Below are 18,707 nucleotides of genomic sequence, written 5' to 3'. Positions count from 1 at the left end.
CATTCCTTGGCTCATAACAGAAATACATTACAGTGTTTGGCAAAAGACTCAGATATATGTATGAATGTTTAAGAAGTGAGACACAAAAGTATACCTACTATACAACGCCTACTTTTGAGGCGTTGAAGATATTCCATGTTTTGACCTGGTAATTTTTACACAGGTGCATTTGCTTTAAGGAAATTTATCAAGCTGTATACTTGAGTATAGTTTTCTGGATGTAGACTATAAATTAAAAAAAATTAAAATGAGGAATATATGAAGGAAAAGTAAACCTGATCTTACAACCTCTCAAACTCCAAATTATGGCTGTATTTATCAATCTGACCATAGACTCTGTATTTTATCATGAAATTGTTTAATAAAATATGATAAGTGAATACACGAAATTAGAATGTGATTCATGTAGTTTATGGATCTTTTCTCAGAAGGCCAATTTCATACTGAAAATAGAAAATCTTGACAATCTCCACTTGTTTTAACAAGGAATGACCCCCAAATGAGGGTTAAATTAAATAAGGAACCCTTCAAGAGCACATTTCCACAAAGATCACATTTGAGCTAGGGCCCAAATGGGGAATGGCTTATAACTGAGATCTCTGTATTAAAGGACAAAACTTTGAATAAAACATTCTCAAGTGTAAACTAAAACTTTAGAATGAAATAGCCTTTACCCCAGTTAGCCCCAAACCAAAAGACACTGAATAGAAATGCTCAAAAGTAAATGTATTATCATTTTTTACTCCTCCATTATTTTGTAGTGAAAGAAAGTACAAAAGAAAATCGAAAATACTCCAAGAGACATACTTATAGTCTCTGATTATTACCATTAATAATAAATGTACAATTAAATCAAAAAGAATGTTCAAGAGCAGAATTTTTTTCCTAAAAATGGGCTTGTATGTTCTATATCAGATGAATACATGAGGCTGGAGAAGGCTTATAAATAAATCAGCATATTAAGTAAAATAGTAGATAGAATCATTTCAAATTTCCTTTTAAAAATCACAAATTCTCAAATTAGAATGAATTACAGGAGGCATTGATTGGAGATTTTGAGTAATCATACCTTGAACAGAAAAATGTTAGTGTATTTACATTCATTGCATTATTTATTGTGTACTATATGTCATGTTGTATTCTGGATGATAGGAATACTGTAGTCAGTGATCAGAACAAACACAATCCTTTATATCATGGACTTTAAAGTCACGCACCAGAGAACATTAACTATGTATAGGATGTAGTGATAACTAAGTGAATGAAGAAAAGATATAAACAGAATAGGAGGTGTGGGAAGACATTTGGTTAGGTTGTCTTATGGGTAGAGACTGGAAGGAAGCAAGAGACAGAGCCATGGGATTATCTGTAGGAAAATGGTCCAGGCAGGGGGATAAAAAGACCTTGAGATAAAAAAGCATTTGGAAATAGGACTCAGTTGATGGAGAAGACTGTGTGGAGGAAAAAAATGTAGTAAAGAAGGGAATCAGAGAGGTGGCAGGGTGGGGCTGGAAAGGGGAGAGCATGGGGAGCCATGGTAAGGGTTTGAATTTAGTTGTAAATGAGGTGACAATGACTAAAAATAAAAGGACTATTCTAAATTAAATGGGTAATAAAACAAGTTATTTTAAAAGTCAGATATAGGAATATTAATTAAAAAAACTCATAAGTATTTAGAAATACCATTTTTATCCAAGAAAGTTAAAAATCAATAATTAAAACATAATACAACTTACTGCATAATAGAAATACTACTAAAACCATAAAGAATAAAGATAGAATATATTTTTATTCAGATCCTTTAATTTACCATTGTCAGATTATAATACATTTAGCATTAAAGAAAAAAATTGAGAGTTCAAATAGCATGAACAGGCTGTAGATTTAATAATTATTTTCTACCTATTGACACGCCAAAACATAGATGATTCTATAAAATATGTGTGAATTATGTATAAGCCTTCTCTCCATAAAGTTGGATTTACAAGGAAAACAGTAGTTTATCGTTTAAATGAATCAAATCCAAATCTGAGTTCTTAGACATTCAGAAAATTCTAACTTTGTTATTATTAGGAATGGTCCAGATATCAGTAGACCTATGCTGTGCCTTTTATAGGCAGGGAAAAATTCTTTTGTTTTTAGCCCATTAAATAATCCACTGATATAGTGTGGATCATTCAATGGACTAAAGTCATCTCATGAAGCCACATGTATCATTGCAAGTCTTAGAATGAATCAAGAAGCTTATGCAAAGATAAAGCTGAAAAGACTGTAAAAAAAGAAATATATACCAACAATGAATGGTGAAGCACCTCAGTGACTAGCCTGAGGTCATAGCCTTTTCTGTCCCTAAACCCAAAGACAAAAAGAGAACTGTTACCTTATTAAACCAATGAAAGCTTTAATCTTGTGAGTGGGTTCACCGGACAACAAGCTCAACCATAGGCATTTAAAGAATAAAATAAAATAAAATAAAAATAAATAAAATAAAATAAAATAAAAATAAATAAAAGAATAAAATAAAATAAAAATAAAAATAAAGAATACAGTTACTCTCAAATCATGGCCTGCTGGAGGAGTTGGGAGAAGATTGATACCTTAGTTTCTCTATCCAATCCTCTAATATTATGTCAGTAGTACTCATTGGTTGAACTCAACCAGAAGCCAGAGGGTAAGAGATTCTGGATGATGGAGTCATCTCAGACTAGGTGGATCATCTCAAAGATGTGAAGAATGTGGGAGGGAGAGCAAGCAGAGAAAACCCAGCACTATAGATAGCTCTATTTATTTATTTTTTCCTATCAGAAGCTTTGGGAAGCTCTACATTGAGAGCCCTAATGTTGGATAGGGTGCAACCTTGCTGAGTGTACCGGAAGACATTCACTTTTTTTTTTTTTTTTTTTTTTTTTGGCTTTTTAGATCTGCACCCGCTGTATATGGATGTTCCTGGCTAGGGGTTGAATCGGAGCTGCCGCTGCTAGCCTAAGCCATATCCACAGCCACAGCAATGCAGGATCCGAGCCACATTTGTGACCTATACCACAGCTCATGGCAATGCTGGATCCTTAACCCACTAAGCAGGGCCAGGGAGCGAACCTGCGTCCTCATGGATACTAGTCAGATTCATTTCTACCGAGCCACGATGGGAACTCTGCCATTCACTTTTGAAGCTATACCACCTCCCCATTCGCTGACAGGGTGTAAAAGTGGTTTCTGGCTAGTTTGGGAACCAGCTGAAATCATGCTCTTTCCCATGCTTCCAGGGAACAACAGGGTCAGAAAAGAAAGACAGACTAAGAGTTACCTTTAACTTCTTGCCTACTACAAAATGTACTATAGGCATAGGAGAAGATAAATATATAAAAAAAATTTCTGGCATACATACAAATAAAAAACAGATAATATATCAGGATGCAGTAAAAATGTCATTAAACGTATAAAAAGGAGAACTTTTAAAGTGCCGAATAGTTAATAATAATATAACACTAGAAATTAACAATACTTTTAAAAATTCAATTTGATTAATTTAAAATGTGTAAGAAACCAAGAGTACAAATTAACGTTTGTGTAGGAAAAAGCATTCCCTGAGAAAACCCATGAGAAATGTCCCCGGTTCTTTCTACCCAGAAGTTCAATTTTTGTCTTGGCCTTTATCTTCATTAAAAAAAAAAAAAAAAAAAAAAATTGGGGAGTTCCTGTCGTGGCGCAGTGGTTGATGAATCCGACTAGGAACCATGAGGTTGCGGGTTCTGTCCCTGGCCTTGCTCAGTGGGTTAAGGATCCGGCGTTGCCGTGAGCTGTGATGTAGGTCGCAGACGCGGCTTGGATCTGGTGTTGCTGTGGCTCTGGCATAGGCCGGTGGCTACAGCTCTCATTAGACCCCTAGCATGGGAACCTCCATATGCCGTGAGAGCGGCCTAAGAAAATGGCAAAACAAAAGGAAAAAAAAAATTAAGTTTTCAACCGTATATGTTACAAAAAGAAAAAAAATCCTCTAAGGAAAGTAGGTAGTAAAAGATAAATGAAGACATAAATGAATTATGAAAAAGAAACACTGAATAAATTTAAGAGCTTAGTTCTTTTCAATAAAATAATAAAATAGACTAATCTCATAAATTCAATCATAAAAACAGAGGAAAATAAAGCAAACGTATATAATTTTAACACAGAAAATTTTAAAAATAAGTACAAGAGATAAAGAAACCAGAAGTGGAATCTATGCAGAACTATATATTGATTATTAAAAAAAACAATTAAGTGGATTATACTCTATTTAAAATCATAAACTGCAAGAATTAACATAATGGGATATAGAGTACCTTAATCACTAACCAAAGGAACTTAAGAAATCATATAACACAACTAAACAAAACTTTTGCAAAGACTTCTGAGACCAACTGAACCAGTAGTAAGTTGATTCAACTTTTAAGAAATTGATAACAGCTTGAGGGGGGGGGCCTCCCAATTCTACAAATCTATTGACAAACCTAATTTTGAAAATCACCTGAAAAAAATTAATCCATTTGTTGTTAAAGGGGTATTAGAAACTTTCTTTGTTTGCAGTGGCGGGGGAGGGTGGCTGCACCCACAGCATAGGGAAGTTCATAGGCTGTGGCCTACACCACAGCTGCCACAGAACTGCTCCTTAACCCATGGTGCCACAGTGGGAACTCCAGAAATTTCCTTTTGAAAAGATACTTGTGGTAGTTTCAAGATCTTCTTAGGTCAAGTTCATTTTGTCTTCTTCCTCCTTTCCTAGAGCCTTCTCCAATTTGGCCTATTCCTCTGTCCTAAATGACTACTTTTAGAATGGTCCCTAGTTCTAAACTAGCAACTCAATTTGACCCTGTGCTTCAGTTTCCTTTCTTTTCTCTGTCTTGACTTCTTTCTCTTCTCACTTAAATGACACTCACAGATTTGCTTTGTACAGCTCAGACACCACATTTATGTTCTGATTTACATTCTCTCTGGTGGCTGTTTTAGCATGAAGTTATCTTTCCTATCAATAATTTATTTTTGAAAACCACTTATTGAAAAGGAAGTACCTGTAAGTGCTGTGATTCCTTTATCACAATATTTGCTGAGAGAAAAGCTCTTTTGTAATAAAGTTGGCTGTGGTTTTAAAAAGCAAACAAAAGAAAGAACAAAATCCTGTGAAAGAGGGAATGACTCTACCGAGTGGTTATGCTTGTCTACACACCAGCTCAACATAAAAATGTATCCATAGCTTCCATTTATCTGTGACTTGTTGAAGGTAGATAGCGCAAATTTCAGATAATATAGAAACATCTCTCATACTGCCATTCTCTCATCCCTTTATCTTTTTCCACTCTTATTTGTGGGCAGTCTCCTTTACCAGACATTCTGAATTCCTTTTTTTTAACTCAATCCACTCTCAGATGAAAAGAAATATTTAATGAGTCATTTAAGCTTGTTTATTGATAGATTTTTTTCCCCTCGATATAATTAAATTCCAACCAATGATTTTCTGCTAATACAAATTTGCATGTTTAATCATTTTATGTAAAGTTGAATAATGATTGATTTTTTCACTGGTAAAAAATTTAGCCATTAAAAATCTGGTAGAAAAATAAATAAATAAAAATAAAAAATAAAAAAAATAAGGGAGTTCCCATTGTGGTGCAGTGGAAATTAATCCAACTAGTATCCATGAGGATGCAGTTTCGCTCTCTGGCCTCACTCAGTAAGTGGAGGATCCTACGTTGCTATGGCTGTGGCATAAGCTGGCAGCTGTAGATACGAACTTCCATATGCCTCGACTGCAGCCCTAGAAAGCAAAAAAGCAAAAAAAAAAAAAAAAAAAAAAAAATCTGGTGGGGAGATTTAACTACCTGTGGTGTTTTAAACTGTTCTCCAGATGCACTGATAACTCTCTTCCATTCATTGGTTGATCCCAGTTTGCTTTCCCTCTTCTTCCATACCAAGATTTCCATGTGTATACTTTATGAACCCCAATGCCTTTCTGAAGTCATGGATTGCACTCCATCATTATTTTAAAGAATCTGACAAAAAATATATGTTGGATTACATCCTGGGAATAGAGAAGGATTTTACTGATTTAATATGATTTAATATTAGCTGATACAGTTGTAGATCTCATAATTATGTCCAGTACACTACTCTCATCAATTGTCTATGACAAAGTGGAAACATTTTACCAAGTGTCTTCAAATATACAATGTGAGATAGCACAATGAAAATAAGATAGTTGTTGTACATTATTAAACTACAAATCCAAAGAGAGTACTTAAAAAGCCTCGGGTGAAAATTCAAATTGCAGCTATGTTCAAATATTCAATTAATCACATCATTGAAAATTGTCACTGAATTAGATTGGATGGTCGTCAATGTCACTGATCTGAAAAATGATACAGTGTTGACTCTTATTGGCATATGATCTTAGATAAAGAGGATTCTAAGGTGTTCTTTAAAACTAGTATTTTATGTATCCTTTAAGTATTCGAAAACTTAAATAGCCATAAATATATTTTTTGGAGTATGTCAGAACATAATATCTTTGAGTAAAAACTGCTTCCATTTATCACTCATAAAACCTAGTAGTGTTCAGATATACATTTCAAATTTTTAATTTATGTTAGGCAAGTATTATTTCTTGTGTTAAATTTTCAGTCCATGAAATAGGCCTGTAATATGTCTACACCTTATATATACTCATTCCAGGATCCAGAAAAAAGTATATCCATTTAACTCTGTCACTCACTAACTATAGGATCTTTGTCAAACAATTTCATAACTTTGGATCCTCTTTGTCATCTGTGAAATGTACCAATAAAAATAGTTGTACTTATCTCAAGATATTCTTCTATGGAACATAAAAATATACTCAAGCATGTCTTATAATCTTTAAATTCATATTCTGATGCAATGTGAAATTATTCCTCTTAAAATGAAGCTAGTTATCCCTGAAAATGATTTCATAAGGTGAATGTTTTACCCTCCCTTGCCCCCTATGCATTTCTTGCATCAAGGGGAAATAATATTCAACTTAAAATTGAGGCAATCATTCACTATGATTTGTACACGTGGAGATGTTTTGGGATAATAGTAATGTGGCTACAAAGTATGTTGTAATTAAAATTTTTCTCATTGTCATGAATTTTAGTCATGTATCTTAAAACGTTTTTGCTGTTGTTAGTGCCAAGTTTTTTTTTTTTTTTTTCTTAAAATCAGTATACGTGGCTCACAATGGGAAAGCTGTGGCTACTACATGGGGTCCTTGTTGCTAAAGTGGCATTCTATATAGCCACGTATAAGGTACATAGTATTTATAAAAGTTCAAGTTAAATAATATCTTATTGAAAGTATATAAATCTTTTACTCTATATTGTGAAATAATTTTTGAGGACAGTTTTATAGAGAACATCATTTGAAATGTTGCCTTCTAGTGTATAATATTTCATCTAGGAAATCTTGCTTAGCTTAGCTATAAGAACTACTTTGCCAAAAAGTTTAGTTGTACATCTTATGTTCAATAAGATTACCTTCATTGAAATTTTAATTTTGCTATGTTTGCTTTAATTTTCTTTCACCACTTTAATGTTTTAATTTTCTTAAAATTATGACATATTTTAAACGAACTGCTTCAAATCTTTAGTGTCAAAGAGGCAGTATATAAACAAACAAAAACACAGTTCCTTTAAGAATTACCTTGTCAGGGAGTTCCCGTTGTGGCTCAGTAGGTTAAGAACCCAACATAGTATTCATAAGGATGCAGGTTTGATCCTTGGCCTCGCTCAGTGGATTAAGGATCTGGAGTTGCTGTGAGCTGTAGTGTAGGTCACAGACATGGCTCTGACCCTGTGTTGCTGTGAATGTGGTGTAGGCAGGCAGCTACAGCTCTGATTCAACCCCTAGCCCAAGAATTTCCATGTGCCACAGATAAGGCCCTGAAAAAAAAAAAAAAAAGAATTACCCTGTGATATATGATTATCATACTCACATCCAAAATAAAAATTTTAACTAATTTCACTAGTCCTTAAGCAATTTGATAAACAGTTTTTTTTTAGTTTATCTCTGTCCTCAATACTTAATATGTGGCATGCGGTGGCTGTTGAAAAATATTTAACAAATGGACAAATAGATAGATATGTCTGAAGTTAGGGATGATATCTTTATAGTGAGTTCCCAGAACTAAGTCTTAAGATGTATTCTAGGTCAAAATGTGCTTTTGAAAGGTATTTTCCAATGCAGATTTCTATATTTGTTTAAAATAAAAAGTAACCTTTGGAATGTGGAGATATGAGAGGGAAGAAAAAAAACCTGCCATTGGAGATCCAAGACCAAAATGGCCAATGCAGCCCACCCTTTATGTTATGTATATTGAACTATTCATCATTTAATAATAAAATATTCAATAAATGCATCTTTCAATGAAAAAATAGGTATGATTTATGCCCATAACTCTTAAAATTTTATATAAGTATTAAACACAGTGTAAGTATAAAAGCACATGCTGCAGGGCAGTGAAACTCCTTTGCTTTCACTGCATTTTTGATCTTTTAAATGCACTATATTTTGAAGGATTATATAAATACTTGAGGAATTTCTCTTGAATATGGAGAAGTCTCTTTAGCTTGACTAATGGTGGCAGATGTTTTGTAAAAGGTACTTAACATATTTAAAAAGCAAATCCTATTTGTCTAGAGTGTTGGAAGGAGCTTCTCAGTTATAAACAGTTTATAAGAAAGAAATGTATGGATCTAAAAGAACTAAATATATCGAAGGTAGAAATTTATGCATCAGGTCTAAGTATCAGGAGAGATATTTATATGATAAATACCAAAGCATAGTTTTCCCCTAAACAATAGTTATTATTTAAGATTCTGGTTAAGAAAATCCACCCAAACTTTTAAATATGATATTTCATGGTTCCTTTCATAATCTTATAATTCTATAGGAAGTTATTTTATAAGATTTAATTTGAAGTACTTTTTGGTTATTTAAACTCACATACCAAGTCTGATAAGTACAAAGATGGTTTACTCTTATCCTTTATATCATACCTAATTAAACTATATGCTCAGATTGTATCCTGCATATTAAAGGAGCAAAAATGACTCCTCCTTAGGTTAAATCTTGAAATCTAAAGTGATCTGGAAGAAGCACATGCTTTGAAACATATGTGAGGAACCTCCTGGCTCTAACCTAATGTCACTTGGCTGAATGATACATGTTTTCATTAATGCCTGTGGCTATGAAATTTCCTTCTCAGTGGTTGTCTACAAAGGCAAGAAGTGGCAGACATTAAGGAAGCAGCAGATTTTATTTACTGGAGATATGATGGTTCCTTTATTGAATGAGATATAACTTTCAATGACATCCAAGCTAGAAATGCAAGTGCTTGAATTATTTACAACTAAAACTGGAAGAGTTTGTCCATCTCCCTGCTACCACCAAAAATTTAAAAAGCATGGAAAATTTTGTAAGAGATTTATTCCTTAGAACTTTGTCAGATCTATCAGAGGAATATCATTCACTTAATTTTATTTATCCTTTTTCTTACTTTTACCTTCTGTTCTGTCCTAAGAAGTTCCATTTTCATTTTTTGACCTGGTTATTGCAATTTGTTTGGGGGGGAGGTCCAAATATTCCTCATTCTAAAGTCAGCATGTACTGCTTTAAGTTCGATGAACTCATCCTGCTATTCTTCTTTCTGTCAAGCTAATTAAAAATAATATAAACTTGTCCAGATCAGTAATCTCCTTTCACTAAGCCATCACATTTCAGGTTTGCTTTAAATCTTATGGTTTTCCTAAATATTCTTAAATCTTAAATATATCAATACTATGTATATAAATCCTTTCACTCTAACCACCATGGGATATCTAAGTTTAGCCTGTAGAAAATATTATTGACCATGCTAGATTGCATCATGCCTTGAAGAAGCTGAGGATAAAACAAATCCTGGGATTAAGAAAAAAAACATATTCTCATGAATAAGCAATGGAAGAGAATTGCTCCTTACGCCCAATGCTTAGCAAAGTCGTTTAGGAGGTTGAACACCAGGAAGTAACAATGCTTTCTGAAATATATATTAATCATAGAATTATTAAATATAAAATTTTACACAAAAATCAGATATTTTAGTCTAAGTGCTAGTGTGGGGACAAAAAAGAAATTCCCTTCTGTTCATGTTCTCACACCTCTGAAATGGATAACAATAGACTATTCTCAAAGCCAATTCCTTAGCTTTCCTAGGTGTATTTCTTTTTTTTTTAAACAGCCTTGCTCATCCTGACTCAAGGGATGTTTTCCTAGGAGTTCACATTTAAATATTCTGCTGGACCTACAATAAGGTTCCATTACATCAAAGCAAATAGTGAGAATTTTCTATTCTCCACAATTACATTTGAATAAAGCATCTTCCACAATAACACTGCCAAACTGAGCCAAAATCTAATGTTACTTTCTGCCTAAAGTCTTAGGCCTGTTTGCAGAAACGCCTAAAGCCAATCTTCATGTGGAAGTGAACCTATTACTACAAAAATTCAATGCATTCTGTTTAATTTTCACACACAATATAAACTTTCACACCTATTCATTTTGTATCAGATGCTTTCATTCTGCAAAACAGGGAAATATAACTTTAGGCATCTTTAGTGACCTCTAGATAGTATTTCCTGCTAATGCTTGTCACAATACTGTTATACACATATACACATACACAGATACACTGAATCCATTTACTAGCATATCATCATATAAATGTTTTTTGTTTTGCTTACTAGATGGAATTATTCATTTAACGTACTTATTTCATATTTTAATTTTTATTTTCCCTTTTCATAGTTATTTAGAAATTGGATTGATAATCCTTGGAGTTCCCTTTATGGCTCAGCAGTTAACAAATGCGACTAGGATCCATGAGGATGTGGGTTTGATCCCTGGCCTCCTTCAGTGGGTTAAGGATCCAGTGTTGCTGTGAGCTGTGGTGTAGGTCACAGATGTGGCTCAGATCCTTCGTTGCTGTGGCTATTGTGTAGGTTGCAGATGTGACTCGGATCCCGCATTGCTGTGGCTGTTGTGTAGGCCAGTGGCTACAGCTTGGATTCAACTCCCTAGCCTGGGAACTTCCATATGCCACGGGTGCAACCCTAAAAAGCAAAAAAAAAAAAAAAAAGTGATAATCCGTGGAATATATAATTCCAGAGCATATATTAGGAAAAAAATATGTAGAAGAAAAGAGAGAAGCAATTGTGTAGCCTGGTGATGATTATTTGAGAAGAGCTAGTAATGATTTTTTAAAAATTATCACTCATAGCTACATGGTGAGAAATGGGGCATTATTAACAACCCCAAGCCTATGAGAATTTAGAGTGAAAATGGACTAGACTGTCAATACGAGGCATTTAATAGTGATATAAAGACCAAAACAATATGTTTCAGCATTACAAAATACCCCTCCCCTTCTAGAGTCTTAGCGATTATTAATTATTTCTTATAGTTCCAATAATAGTCCTTGTCTACATGGTGGTATGCAATATTTACTAACTAGGAAAGAGATTAAAGCACTTAATGAAAAATTCTCTAGATTTAATTAATGAATTATCTCCCACGTCCAGACCTGTTTTTATATCTGACTTTGTGGAATCTTCAATTATCTTTGATACTGTGTTTCACTCTTGGTAAAATGTATGTGAACTAGTAACTATCTTGTACTTTTACTGTGATAATGATGTTGGTAGAGTGAAAGCTATATTCAGAAATAACTTTATGACCTTAATTTTTTTACAGATAGAAATAAAGGAAATAAGTATACAGCTTGAAAGACTATAAGGACAAAAACAACAGTGAAAAGTGAATTCAGAATAGAAATCTGGCTAGATTGACTTTTTGAATAGGTAAACAAAACAGATAAACATCTTCTAATCATAGGAGAAGAAAATAAGAGAATGAAAAACAAAGATTAGTAATGAAAAAGGATGTGTAACCACAGATACAGAAAAATCCAAAAGCATTTCTGTGATATTAATTTTGAAAAATCCAAGTCATGGATGTTTCTTAATACAAAGCAAATTACTAAAATTGACTTAATAACAGAAAATTAAACTAGGCTAATTACTTCAGAAAACATTGATATGTTACTAGAGCTCTACTATTGAATAATAGACCAAGACTCTTCACCTGTGAATTTAACCTGATCCTTAAAGAATAAATAACAATACAATGATGGTTAAAATAGTAAATGTTAAAACTTTTATATAAATACCTACTAATAAATATATATTATATATATATATGTATATATATCTAGTACACATATTCCTGGGAATAGCTAGTAGAACAATAAAAGCATCAGTATGTGAGGATATATATACAAGATGTCCTTTCCAGGATTGTATAAAATGATAAATCTAAACAAAAAAATTATTACAGCCCTAGAAAAGAAGTGAATATCCACTAACAGGAGACTGGCTAAATACTCCATGATACATTCAAACAATGAAACATTATGTAGCCATCAAAATGAACAGATGAAAGGGATTACTGTTTGGTAAAAGCAATATTTAATATATTCTGAATAATATGCCATTTTCTATAGACCATACAACCTACTAAAGTTGTGTCTATATGATATCACACATGTGCACTCACGCATACAATGATCATGTGAATAGGGAGAAAAATACACAAAATTTTTTTTTACATTGGATTAAGAAAGAAGTTAGAAAGAAGGTCACAAAAAAAAAAAAAATAAAAATAAAAAAAGGAGTTCCCGTCGTGGCGCAGTGGTTAACAAATCCGACTAGGAACCTTGAGGTTGCAGGTTCGATCCCTGGCCTTGCTCAGTAGGTTAAGGATCCGGCATTGCCGTGAGCTGTGGTGTAGATCGCAGATGTGGCTCGGATCCCGCATTGCTGTGGCTCTGGTGTAGGCTGGTAGCTACAGCTCTGATTAGACCCCTAGCCTGGGAACCTCCATATGCCACGGGAGCAGCCCAAGAAATGGCAAAAAGACAAAAAGACAAAAAAAAAAAAAAAAAAGAAAGTGGGACAAGCAAAATGGAAAAGAAACCTAGTCCCAAGGAAAATAGGAGAAAGGCATGCATAAGATATCACTCATGCATTTGTGTAAAGGAATATATGTAGTCTTATGTATAAAGAAATACAATATTTCTAGTAACAAAAATGAGATTCTATACATGTGCACCTACACACACATACGTACATACACAGCTAGAAAACAATACAACAGTACAAAACAGTACAAAAATGTGGATAATTGTGTTTCTCTACAGTCCAACTACAGCATGACAAACTACTTATGACAATGTGACTTGATCAAGTATGGGTCTTTAGAAAGGAATGATTGGTATTAATTGCAGTGTGATAAGGCTTACCCTCTGTGGTACATACAAAAGAGAATATATGACTGAAACACCACTTAGAAGCCATGCTAGGAGGTCCCATTATGGCTCAGTGAGTTAGGAACCCATCTAGTATGCATGAGGATGTGGGTTCAATCCCTGGCCTCACTCAGTTGGTTAAAGACCTGGCATTGCTACAAGCTGTGGCATAGGTCACAGAGGTGGCTCCATTCCTGCATTACTGTGTCTGTGGTGTAGGCCTCACCTGTAGCTCTGATACAACCCCTAGCCTGGGAATTTCTATATACCATGGGTGCGGCCCTAAGAAAACAAACAAACAAAAAAAAAAACCTATGCTATTTACTCATTGTGCCCATGTCAAGGAACACCAACAAAACTGACCTGTTAGTTTTGACGGTATAGTGAGTAACACTGACAATAAAAAAGTAACTAACAAAATATAATTACAAATCAACAGAAAGTTACGTAAATTAGATTGTGTTTTTGTAACTGTCTACAGAATTTCTCTATAAAACTAAAATTTAATATTATGCTCTTATTTTTTATGGAAGGTTGACAAAATAAATGGCCAAATGGTTATCATTGCATCTCTTGTAAAGTTGTAATTAAAGATGTATGAAGATTTGTTGTCCCTGACAAAAATGTAAGCTTCTTTGTATTAGTTTGAGACATTTGTAATCAGTCTTTCCTATGTTTTTCTCAGTGCCTGTAAGAATTAGCCAAGATCTGTTCAACTTTTCTGGTATTTTTATTTTTCTACCTCATAGTGCCCTAACTTATCCCTACTCATCAGTTCCTTGCATTCCCTGATTTTTTTCAAAAAAAAAAAAAAAACTCTTCATAATCCTCCCCTAGATTGCTTAACATATCCTTAGCCACATGCACTCTTCTTGGCAAGCCTTCCCCACCTGCCCCTTTCTTTGTTCTGGTCTTTATATCCCTTCTTTATAGATTCAGTCAACAGTGACTATCTCTTTTTGTTTTGCTTACACTGTCATTAACAATAATGTCTTTTTCTCTACTGGGCCTCCAAGAGACACCATGGTCTACCTAATTTTTTTCCAGTGGCTATAAATAGATTTTATTGGAAGATATCCATGCATATTCCTTTAGATATTGTCTACGGCACACGTGTGTGTGTATGCGCGCATGTGTAGGTACACACGTGTACACATGCATGTATACACAAATGTTCCCATGGCTTCTTTTTACTATTTTTTTATTGTGGCAAAATATGCATAACATAGGTTACCATTTTAACCATTTTAAACTGTACAATTCAGAAGCATTAAGTACATTCACATCAGTATGCGGTCATCACCACTATCCATATCCAGGACATTGTCATCATCCCAAACCAAGCCTCTTATCCATTTGAAAATCCTCCATAATCCCCTCTCCCTTAGTCCCTGGTAACCTCTAGTCTACTTTTTTTTGCATGTGCCTGTGGCAGGTAGAAGTTCCTGTGCCAGGGATTGAACCCATGCCACAGCAGTGACAACACCAGATTCTTTATCCACTCTACCACAAGGGAACTTCATCTATGTTCTTTATAAATTTGACTCTTCTAGGTATCTCCTATAAGTGAAAAAATATAATATTTTACATTTTTATGGCTGGCTAATTTCACTTAGCATAATGTTTTCAAGGTTCATTGATGTTGTAACATATATCAGAACTTCCTTTTTAATGTTTAAAAAATCCCATTGTAAGTATAAACACACCATGTCTTGTTTGTCCATTCATCTATCAGTGGACATTTGGATCATTTCTACCTTTTGGCTATTGTGAATAATTATATTGGTGTATAATTATCTGTTTGAGTCCTTGCTTTCAATTCTTTTGGATATAAACCTAAAAGTGGAATTTTTAGATCCTGCCTAATTTTAGCCAATGGCCTGCCATTGACTTGTGAGCTTTTTGACATTAGAGGTTCTACTTTGGTCTTCTTTATAAGGCCTGAGAACAGTGCCTGACATAATGGAGAATGGATCTTAAAGGGATTTTTATGAGGATAAAGAAATGGAGGAAACCATCTTCCTACTCACACAAATAACAAGCTTATGAGAGTAGATAGGGGCTGCTGGTGTCTCAGTACCTGCTGCTTGCTCTAAGTCTCCCCAGAATGATCCCTATGACAATTCTAAGCTTAACTACCAGCAGTGATTCCCCAAGTATATCTATTTCCTAAAAATCATATATTGTTCATTTAAATAATTAAACCTTCCAAAAATATGGTCTGATTATCACTGTCACTATAATTAAGTTCCAGAAAGCAGGACAGTTTTTCCCTTTCATAAGTACATCAGTGCTTGGCATATAGCCAAAATGTATCTGTTGAAGAGTTTTCTTATGGTGCAGCAAGTTAAGGATCCAGCATTGTCATTGAAGTGCCAGGGGTTGCTGCTGTGGCTCAGGTTTGATCTGTGGCCTGGGAACTTTCATATGCCATGGGCACAGCCAAAAAAATGTATTTGTTAAATGAATGAATCAATATGTCAGTTCATCAGTTTATAGCAGCTTTTTCACATGGAGAAGCTCATCTCCTCTACTGTTGCATGAGGAATCTACAAATGAAATTATGATCATACTTTCTTCTTCATGAGTTAATTGATTTCTCTTGGATCTAAATTCCACAAACTTGTTGTATTCTACTTTGTAAAAGTAAAATGAAAGTATCATGGCAAATTATTGTTTACGTGTGTAGGAAAAAAATTTATGAGAATGCCCAATACTTTGAAATATCGAAGCTTCAGTGCCAAGCTTCGACACTGAATTAGGAAAACTTTGCATGGGATACTACTAAAATTCAGTTGTCCAATGAGATACCTCTGCATTTTAGAAATAAGTAGACATGTAATGTGTTACAATGACAGTATTAACTTGGCTTTCCTACCCAAGATAGTCAAGGTCTTTCATGTTAACCAGCTTTTAGGACTTCTGCTCATCCATTCCTCAATAGAGCTTACTTAAGTGCCCATTTACATACTGTCCGTTTACTTCAGGCTGACTTCTCTGTAATGTCCATGTGGTGCCATCCTCACATCTAATCTATTGCATACCTCAGTAATACCTTTGTATAGACCTTAATCTGAAGCCGCCAATTTGATTTATTATGATAGCTTCTCTTTCTAAAGTATCCCTGGATGCTCTTTTTTTTTCTTGTTAACCCTTTTATTTTGAGCTCATCATAGATTCACATGTAGTTATATACAATAATACAGAGTTATCATGTGTACCCTAAACTGAGTTCTACCCCAAAGGTAACATACATTAACATTATAGTATATTACCATGGGCGTCAACATTGATATAATCCACCAGTAGAATTTATATTTCCGCAGTTTTACTTGTATTTATGCATGTGTATATATATGTACCTATTTTTAGTCCCTTACAACATTATCACATGTGTACGTATATTTGTATATCGCCCATCAGAATGGTAGTCCATGGAATGGATGTACCAATATGTTTAACCATTCACCCTTAAATGGCATCTAGGTTGTTTCTAATTCGTGGCTGTTATAAATAAAGCTAGTATAAACACTAAATATAGGGGTTTGTAGAAACATAATTTTTCACTGCTTTGGAATAAATGCCTAAGAGCCCAATTACTGGATTGTGTGGTAAGCAGTATGTTCAATTTTGTAAGAAACTGCCAAAATGTTTTCCAGAATATCTGTACTATATACATTTCTGCCAGCAAAGCATGAGTGACTCAGTTTCTCCATATTCTCATCAGTATTTGATATTGTCACTATTTTTTTATTTTTGCCATTATAACAACTGCGTAATGCTACCTCTTTATGGTTATAATGTGCATTTCCCTAATGGCTAGTAATGTTGAATATTCTTTCATGTGCTCATTTGCCTGATATTTATGTGTAACCTGACTACACCTAAAAATTTTTAAGAGCGTGAAGGACGGAGATTTGTCTTGAAAAAATAAAATCCTGCCAGATTTTAATTACCAAACCCAGTGCTAGATAGAGAAAAGAGAGCTGGCCATTAGCACCATTGCTTAGTAGAGTTCTAATATATATTTATAAAGCAAGGACATTTTAGTCAAATGCAGTCACCTCTAATTATAATAGCACTCCTCTGAGCTAGATAAAAGGATTGATGAAATTTCTTTTTTGAGTTTCAATTATGTATTAGAAAGTACTTCTTAATTTAGACTTCCTTTATGAGTTATCATTGTTGTATATTTTATTTGGAGATACTCTGATTGGACTCTTTAATCTGCAGTAATTTATTTATATACTAAAAGTACATTTATTTCCTGTCTCTTTGTAAGTGTGTTTGGGGGCACTTGTTTGTTACAGAAAGTACAGTTACAAATGCAGTTTGTTTCAGTTTTAGATTATTTTTAAAAAGTTGTAATGATGCTTAGGCTCCGAAAATAGCTAAATGAAATTGCCTTGCATTTTGTTTTCTTTCCAAATAGACATTGTGTTTCTTTCCTTCAAGTGTTTCCTCTTTATCTCTAACAGGTTGATTTAGTGAATATCGGAAGCACTGACATAGTAGATGGAAATCATAAACTGACTCTTGGTTTGATTTGGAATATAATCCTCCACTGGCAGGTAAGAATCCTGGTGAATTTTTTTTATTTGTTTGTCTGTTTGTTTTGGGGGGGAGGGAGGTAATATATTGCTGGTCCTTCCTTTCATTTTTACCCTTGACCTGCAAAACTAACATGTCTATCTCTAATAATACAAAGCTCATTTCCATAGTGTTGCCTTTTAAATTGTAACAACATTTGTCATCTACAGTGTGAAGTATCAGCAGATTATAGGACAGGTTCTAGCACATTTGCAGGAATACTTTTCTAAATTTTTTTCCACTGGGTATGGATGAGGCAAAAGAACAAATCTTATAAATAGGTTAATAAAATATTTTTCTCAAATATATGTCTTCTGTAACTCACGTTTTGTAAGAAGATAGGTATTTTTTCCTGTTAATCACTATCAAATGAATAAGACCATGAATCTTATGTATATTCTCAGTGTAAACTAATGCCATAAAAGATTATTGGGATATGATGATCTGTATATATGTTATACACACAAACGCTTCATAACATGATTTGGAAATTGCATTTTTTTCTGAACCACCTCAGCACAGGGTCCTCTGAATACCTGTATTTATTGGACTTCTGCAAAACAGATGACAAATCATTTGGTTTAATGAAGAGTACATATATATATATATATATATATATATATTTTTTTTTTAGTCAGACCAATATGAACTTAAATTTTAACTTCTCCATTTACCATCTTAGTGATATTGGGCATCCCTTTCTGGGACATAATTCCCTGACTATCAAAAA

At 33.9% G+C, this 18,707-nt stretch overlaps 1 protein-coding gene across 14 annotated transcripts in view; it reads left to right on the top strand.

Moving 5' to 3' along the window:
• Positions 1-18,707, top strand: part of DMD (dystrophin) — a 2,622,506-nt gene that overhangs the window by 838,874 nt on the left and 1,764,925 nt on the right. For all 14 annotated transcript variants that reach the window (XM_021079543.1, XM_021079551.1, XM_021079550.1 and 11 more), the window contains 1 exon segment: positions 17,866-17,958. In XM_021079543.1, the coding sequence (XP_020935202.1) occupies positions 17,866-17,958 (93 nt within the window).

This window comes from Sus scrofa, chromosome X (genome assembly GCF_000003025.6).
Source record: "Sus scrofa isolate TJ Tabasco breed Duroc chromosome X, Sscrofa11.1, whole genome shotgun sequence".
In the NCBI taxonomy this organism is placed as follows: Eukaryota; Metazoa; Chordata; class Mammalia; order Artiodactyla; family Suidae; genus Sus; species Sus scrofa.
The sequence above is the reverse complement of the archived record's forward strand: the minus strand, read 5'-3'. Positions and strand labels throughout refer to the sequence as shown.